Here is an 8496-nt window from a genome sequence, read left to right on the forward strand (position 1 = left end):
CCCCTCTTCGCCTCCAATCAGCATCAAAGATGCCAGAGTTGTGTCGTGGTGATTTCCTGTTACTACTAGATCAGTGAGGAGGGCTTAGAAGACCGCCGCCGCGCCTTTGGTTGTTGTTTCTTTTTCTAGCTCTGCACCCTCTCCCTCCAGTCTACCTGCCCTTGTCCCCTGTCGTTATTTACAGTTCGATCTGAGAAACTAATGCAAGCGTAGCTGTCGGTCAGCCAGCCGGCCGGTCTGTCATGCAAAACTTGCCAGTAGTTAGTGAGTAGGCTAACTAAGATTCACTCAAACAGCGAGCCACTGCTGACTCGCTGTGTTTACGCTCCCCCCCTTTTCCTTATCCTACCCCACTGTAGATCCGGGAGACGACCGCCATCCCGAATCCACAGGACAAAATACACATTAAAGATTGGAGATTACCAAGGAAAACAGAAGAGGAAACGGAGCGACCGAGATGGGTCGGGTCGATAAACGATCGGACGGTCGGAAGTCGGACAGCCAAGTCTCTTCATTCTAGACTAGCTGACGGCTTGATGCTGTCTCATCCGGCCGATTGGGAAGACTCAATAATTCAGATCGGGGTCTCTCTGCTTGGACGCGGGCTGGATGGAGGTCCCAGCGCAAATTATCGAGGCTGAAACTGTGCAACTCTGCGCCCTGAAGTGCGACGTGCGAAGGAAGACAGACATGTGCACGCGAGAACTGGTGCACATCCCTGACAAAGTGATGACGATGGCTGATGGTAGGATGAATGAGATGAGATGACCCTGCAGAAGGGGAGAAAGACTACGTAAATCATGTCTCCAAGGTTTACCTTTCTCTGGGCATAAGCACCCGGATCTGCTCAGTGTCTCTCAGTTCTGGCAAATTTGTCGACTGATTTTCGCTCTCCACTCAGACAAGGTTATTTTGGCTGGCGGGCGCCGCATCCCCTCCCCACCTTGCACGCCAGATGGGCGCCGCTGCAGACTAGCTCTGCAGGTGGGAAGAATGGAAATGATAAACTGAAGTTACTGGGTGACTGGGAAAGGCAGGCCAACGCTATGACTCGGGACGGACTAGAGCGCGCGCGTTCAGGTTAGGTTACCCAAAGTCTTCAAGTGTTGGTGCTGGTCGTTCCAGAAGGACCAGCCGAAGCCTGCTGTTCCGCTTTGGGTTTAGTCCATTTGCCCCCCGTTTAGCGCGGGCCGACACTTATCTTCGAGACACAGAGAGAAATGAAAAAAGAAAAAAAAAAAAAAAAGAAATAGGAGTCGGAAAAGAAATCAAGGGGGCGGGTCGCAAAGCAGAGGGAGGGAAGGGACAACAAGAAGGAAAGAGATCCAAAATTCTCAGAGATGTCTATCTATTAGTGCATCATGGTATCCTTATCTTTTCGGTCGATGAACCAAAACAAGGTGACCATGGCTTTAATTCCAAGACAAGCTCGGCTGTCTATGGCTGTCTATAGAAGAGAATATTCTCTTGGCGCGACTGTGAGTCTTCCTCCAAGGCCCTGTGGCAGAGCCATCTATGCACACTTGCGAAGGCTGACCGGCCGAAAGTCTGAAGGGTCATCTTTGTAGACTGGATGTTGTTGACGATTGTGCTCGGCAAGGAGTAACCAAGAGAGAAGAGTGACTCCCTAGGGCCCATCCACCATGCGCCACCAATCACGGGCCCAAAAAGTTGTGCACCCTGCATATTTGCTTGTTGTTTGGTGTCTGGTGTCTGGTGTGCAATGGCGCAGTGCTCGGCTGCGATGACCCCATTCAGTTTGGTAATAGGAGACTTGCCATTGATGCCGCTAAAGGACAAGAGGGGCGGCGGCTACCAGCTTGTTGCTGGTGTTGTTGTTGTTTTGAGAGCCGATGATGTCCCGTCATGGAGTGGAATGCTCCAAACGTAGAGTAATCGGCCCATGCTCTGGAGAAATTCGGATGAAACCGGTGTCGCTGGAGTCGCTGGACCGAACCATGAGTAATGGTCTAATAATGTGCACCCCGTGGAGGCGACGAAGAGAGGGTCCGCGTAATCTGCACTAATCCGCAGTGCCCACACTCATAACGATCCGAACAGATCAGGGGGGAAGGGAGGGGTGAAGGAAGAACTTCCAGCGCGTTGGCGTCCTACGCCGCCGGGCAACTGCTGGTGGTCGCTTTAGTGCACATTAAGGTTGTGACATGGGCCATCGAGGCGTGTCTTGGCCACACTGCTCCTTTGATCAGTGGAAGCGAGAAGGAGGGATTTTCCCAGGCACCATGAACAGTAATCAGAAGTGCGCTCGGTCCGCCTCGCAAGGCAAAAGCCTAGTTCTTTCTATTCATTGGGGTGTCGGTGGGGCGACCCTCCGTGAGCAGCAGAGGGCAGCAGAGGAAGTGAATGCAGGTGTAGAGGTATAGTACAGTGTATAGTGTGCTCGGCGGCGGGGAGGGGAAGTCGGCCATCGACAAAAGTCGACAATTCCACGAGGAACGAATGGGAAGGAGTTAACCACTTTCATTACTGAGGGCGGGGAAGGAAAGTCCAAGGCAATTAACTGAGTAAATCCATCTTGATCACTCGGTCGCTTATCATTGAGCAATAATGGATTTCTCTGGTCCCGTGAGTGAGCATCATTCTCCACCTTTTCCGTCTGGCAAAGTTGGTACTGACTAGTATGTAACCTATACTCCATAGAAGACTCAAGATTACCTGATGTACAGTACAAACCTCGTGAAGTCGATGTCCAGTATGTACAAGCCTCCTACAAGAAGAGACTCTGGTAAGAGTAGTTAACTTGGTGGTACTATTTCCCGACCAGCTACAGGGTAACCGTCATCGGTTGCAAACTCATCTCGAGGGATTCACTTGCCCTCCAGTCGTCTCTTCCCAGTCCTCCTCCCAGTTGACAGCACGACCATCATGGGCCTGTCCAGCCCAAGAAGACAAGGATCAGTGCCCGTCCTAAACGTTGACTGGGTGGTCCGCCCATTGGGATCGGCCCTGCGAGGAGGGAACGCGGCTGTGGCAGTTTGGAAAAAGCGGGGTCCTGAAGATACTAAAGTTCCTCACTAGCCAAAGGAGCTTGAACCCGTTCATCCCTAAATCTCCATGAGTCTATAGCAATCAAAATTAGACTCGTTGCCGACAGGCGAATCTGATCGGTGTCCACTCTCGTCTAAACTCATCCGATCCGGCGAGGTGATGACCCTGACAGCGTGACCGAGTCATCATTGATATGGTTCATGCCCAGGGGAACGAACGCTCACGGGAACTCCTGGACAAAAGGAGGAGAGGCAGGAGTCAACGCCACTATAGACCTGAGCTTCTTGGGGGGTCTGGACTCTCTGCTTTGTTATGGCTGGTCGATGCCATAGCTTCCAGCTTTCCAAGTTGTCATTGAGTGTGTCATGGATCTGGTAGTCAAGGGGACTCGCCTGGTCCCCGGACCCGAACCAAGATCCCTCAATGATGTCCAGCACATACAGAACATATACAGACTACACTACCTAAGGTATAGTACTCGCCCGTACCAAAGGAGCAGCTTGCCCAACTCGTAAGACGGGGAAAGCTATCCCGACCAGTGTTGAGCCTGAGGTTTCGGAAAGAGACAGCGAGACAGCAATGCGGAACCATGTTTACGTTCCCGCGAGAGTTTGGGTTGAGGATTCCGCAGACCCCGTCCAGACTTTTCCCTCTGGCTTGTCTCTCGTCTCTAAGCCCTCCTACGGGTGAAGCAGAAGGAGGCGTGCCAACCTACCATACTTTTGTAGCCCACCTTTACTCGCCCTTTGGGCGAGAGAGAGTTTAGAGGAGGGCTTGTCCGTCGGTGACAACCCATTTACCGCCACCACCATCACCATCACCAAACCAACAAACCACAAACCGCCCTAAAACCCGCGGGGGCTAGATTCGCTGTGGCACTTCGCTTCGATGGTCTGATTCCGGCTCAAGGGGGAATTTGGTTCCCTTACTGTGAGAGCTATTCTGATACGGAGTCTAAGGGGGAGAGAGAATGTAGACAGACATTAATGATCAAAGAGACAGCATTTTTAGGTTTGAAGAAGGTGACGGGGAATTGGATTGGCATCCGGGGTTCACCTTGAATAATTCCCGATTGTCTGGGAGGCTTAGACCTGACCTGCTGCATTGTCCGACCATCCAGCGGGTTGATTTGGATGCATCACCTCTTGTGGTTGAAACAGATAGCCTCCTACGTACTACGTTCCCTCTGATACTCATAATTTCTTATTTCTTATTTTTAATTTTCATTTCATTTAGTCTTTTCCCCAGTGTTTTCGTTTTTCTCTTCTAATTCGTTCCGTCGCTATCTCTTCATCAATCGGGTCCAGCATTCTTCCTGCGGAAAGGGGGGGGCCATTCTCTATTTATTCTTAAGGGACTTTAGTTGGTTAGTTAGTTTGTAAGTCAATTATTTATTTTTGCTGACACACAAATTCGTTGGCTCTCTTTTGACAGGGAGGCAAAAATGAATCTGCTTCGGGTGTTTCAACCTTGATGGCCCAAGCACCTGGCGGTGATGCTGCCATGTGGCTCCCCCGGTGCCTCCGTCTCCATTGGCCTTTTGGCGGGCTGAGCGACTGGGGGTTATTGTAGCGACCAATGATGATATTCCAGACTATCCCGAAGCAGAAAGTGGATTCCTCATTATGGATGGATTCTCAATGGATCGCATGGATGGACCTCACCAGCCCAGGGCTAGTCACAATTAAACTAATCCCGATCCAGTCGAAGAGGCTCAAAACCGAACCCCCCCCAGGTCTCCAAGTCTCCAAGTCTCTGTGAGTCTGTCCCCTCCAGTCCACACCCGCCCACCGCCCGTGATTCTTTTGCTTAGCAACTGATTAGAGATCAGAACCCCTGCGCTGAGCAGTATCAGATGGGAAATCTGCACACTATCATACCTACCTAAACACCCTAGAGTAACTTACCTATACACTAACTCAACTACATAAGTAATCATCCGCTAATCAGGAGTCATCCTCCATCGTCATGACGGCCACATTTGCTGTAATCGCTCATCCATCCGGAGCATAGAGCATTCGAGCATTCGAGACAGGGCTCGAACCTATAGACCGGGATAATAGTCTTTCTCTGCTTAGTATTGTTGTTGTTGTTGCTGCTGACCTTCTACGGAACCTCGAGTACAATTTGGTCTACTACCGGGCTGTGTGTGGTCTTTGATGCCACAGGTCTATTACCATTGATTTATTTTCTTATCGCCTGTTCTAGTCCTGCATTGTTCACCATGACCGGAACTGTGGTTCTGCTGGAGATCAGCATCTGACCGGTCGTACCGTGGCGCTCAACATCTTGGCTCCTAGTCTATCCCCAGAGATTCGACCCGTTCTTAGCTTATTTAGTTTTATTTTAAGGATGGAAATTTTATTATTGTGATTATTATATTCTCTTTTTTCGATTGGTGTTTTGTCACGGCCGTATGGACAAACTGCCAGTACACTGCCCGCTAGCTGTGTCATTTACTGATTTTGGTTTTGTCATTCTCTGGTTCGCTATACTAGACTATTCCCCGTACACTCTTCAGCTAATTTGATTACTATTATTTCTTTATTTTTTCTTATTTTATTTCCATTCCTTTCCTATCTAATTAATCATTATTATTATCATGTTAAGATTATCGGACTGACCCATGATTTTTAATTCTAATCAACCCAAAATTACCTCGATGCCAATCCACCGTAACGGTCCCTCGACCCGCAGCTGAAAGTGGCTGCATCCTTTCTTACCGGCCGGCCGGTGCTGGGCCTGTCTGTCTGTGCTCTGTTATCCTGCGTCTTTTTATACTCAGTGTATTCCTCCATCTTTTGGCTCTCAAACCCCCCCCCCTCCCCCTAGTCTGTCTGGCTCCAGCTCCATTCGTCTATTTCATCCCTCCAATTTTCCCTCAGCCCCCCCTCTCACCTCTTCTGCTCACACACATACACACCCTCCTCCTTGTCCACTACTTGTGTCTACTAGAGTGGTTTAGGGCCAAGGGTAGCCAAGCGATTGCAACCAAGAAGACCGAGTCCAAAATATAAGGCCGGCCACTGACACTCTCAACTGCACCGTTTTCTCGTATTTCCCACGTGTATTTTGTCTGTTCATCTTCGCCTGGGGCTGCGGCTCGAGGTTATTTTTGGACTCTGCATTACTTCGACCTATCGTGGGCGCCCATGACCTGATAGTCACTTTTGGGTGGTCTTATTATTTCCCTTGGATATATTAGATCATACTATCCCGCAACTGGGCCATCTCCGCACCCTGACCCTCTTCATCATCCGCCATCATCTTTCGTTTATCTACTCCAGATCTTCCTCCTGTCCCCCACGCTCGCTCTTCACCATCTAACTCCACCTTGCACGACAACCTTCCTGTGCTCTGTGCCTGTTGCTTTGCGGCACACATCGTGTTTGAAGATATCAAAGCTTTTTCTACACAGCTACCCTGAGTAGTCGGACAACATGGCTGGTCCCGGTGGTGGTCCGCCTCGCAAGAGCCACACCAAGTCTCGTTTTGGTTGCAAGACATGCAAGAGACGTCACATTCGCTGCGATGAAACCTTTCCTCAATGGTACATATCACTCTGTTTCTGATATGTCAACTGCTAACCCCGAAGTAGCCGCAACTGCACCAAGCACAACTGTCGCTGTGACTACATGGATGTCGCGGCAGTGCACGAGGAGGCCTCCTCGATCCGCAACGTCCCCGACCTCCTCATGTCGGCGGAGATCGAGGCAGAGATCAAGAACTGGCACGTTACGGGCGTGCCTCCATTCCCCGAGTTGATGCACTTCCCTCGCAATAGCTGGAGTAAGCTATCACGGACCGACCTGCGGCTGGTCCATCACATCATCGGACTCTCGATCGATCTCCACCGTCGTGGGCTCGGTAATTGCACCATTTGGGCCCAGAAGATGCCAACGTAAGTGTCTTTGCAATCGCAATGATATACCGCAAGCATTTGGCTTACACTCTCTGCGTGCTAGCTTCCTCACCATTGCCCTCTCCAATGACTTCGTCATGAGCTCCATCTTGACCATGGCCGCTTCCCACCTGGCATGGATCACTCGCAACCAAGAAACCAAACAGCTGGCATATCACCATCGAGGGATTGCCATTCAAAGACTTCACAAGGCGATCGGCACATTCTCCCAAGACAACTGTGATGCAATCCTTGCTTCCTCCATTCTCCTGTCCTGGCAGGCTTCGGAGTGGCAGAGTTGGGCCTCATTGCAGCAGGGTTTGACTACAGTATGTCACCTAATTCGTGGTAACGAACCGAGAAGCTAACAGGTAGAAAAGGTCTTGAACTCGATGCATCCCAGTTGGAAACATGAGTCAGAGCTAGCCATGTATTTGGAAAACCAGAGATACTTGGGCTGCACCAACACGCCAGTCATGTCTGGCTACCAGTTCCAGGACGAGGATTTGGCTAGCCTCGACCAAGTCATGGTCGCACTACAGGCAATCCAAAAGAGGACTTCGCACAACCACGATCACTATCGACGGATTGGCGAACTCCTCGAATTTGTACGACACTTCCAGCGAGATCTTCTCTCTCAGACACCCGAACAGGCTTTTGAGCGGATGCAACCGCTCCGCCGGTGGCTATTCTGGCTTCCACCGGCCATGCTGCGGCCAGAAGACGCAGATGTCGGTTCTCTTTCCATCCTGGCGCAATTTTTTGGCGTCGGAGTCGTTCTAGACAGCTTGTTCCCCGACTTGGGAGGGGCCTATCTAGGTCCACTGTCTCTGGGCCCGATTGAGGAGATCTACCGGCTCATCGTCTCTCGAAGCGCCACGGATCCATTTAACCCGGAGGTTCAGTTGGCGCTATCGTTCATGGACCTTCCTCGTCACATTGTTGCGAAATACAAAAGCCGTCTACAATGGTCTCCCCGCACCTCGATTGATCACTACTCGCCTGCCCCTCCCAGCCCCTACCACAATGCGCACGACTACCGCATCGTCTCCTCTTCTTCTCCGTCCTCAGCCTCCGCCACCTACGCCCCCTACACTCCGCCCCTTCAGTCGCCTCCCGCCGTGACGATCGCCAGTCCTCAATTCGACGTCACCGGATCCTATGTGACAGCTCCTCCTTCCTCCCAGGCTCTCTATCCCCCGTCGCCCGGGTTACTCTCCGACCCACGCGAGGACTTGTCAGATTACAGTCACACCGGGTCCTTGCAGCACTCGCCCCTCTTCCCGCCGCCATACATGAATGATGTGGTCTGCGGGGAGCTGCCACGTGTGGATGGATCGGTGGGATTGAACATGCAGTTCTACGAAGAACCCCATCCCGTGTTCGGGGCCTACCATGTTCCAGAAGCAGGATGGAATGGTAGTGTCTGCACCTGAATGATACCACGCGTCTTTAGGGCGTGAGCATTTCTTTTTCTTTTCATATTTTTTTTTCTCTCTTCGGGTGCTACGGAACAAAAACACGGCATAAATCGGGATTTGGTTATGGGAGCGAATGGCTGAATAGAGCGGACATGAAACTTTTCT

At 51.0% G+C, this 8496-nt stretch overlaps 1 protein-coding gene across 1 annotated transcript; it reads left to right on the forward strand.

Annotated features, from left to right (window-relative positions):
* The first annotated feature begins 6238 nt into the window (after nucleotides 1-6238).
* BO82DRAFT_134074 (putative C6 transcription factor RosA-like) lies at nucleotides 6239-8465 on the forward strand. Its single transcript, XM_025630005.1, has 4 exons — nucleotides 6239-6559; nucleotides 6608-6910; nucleotides 6975-7239; nucleotides 7291-8465. Exons 1-4 carry the CDS (start codon nucleotides 6450-6452, stop codon nucleotides 8344-8346), a joined length of 1734 nt encoding a protein of 577 aa, XP_025489499.1. The 5' UTR covers nucleotides 6239-6449; the 3' UTR covers nucleotides 8347-8465.
* Nucleotides 8466-8496: the final 31 nt, after the last annotated feature.

This window comes from Aspergillus uvarum (assembly GCF_003184745.1).
Source record: "Aspergillus uvarum CBS 121591 unplaced genomic scaffold BO82scaffold_47, whole genome shotgun sequence".
Lineage (NCBI taxonomy): Eukaryota > Fungi > Ascomycota > Eurotiomycetes > Eurotiales > Aspergillaceae > Aspergillus > Aspergillus uvarum.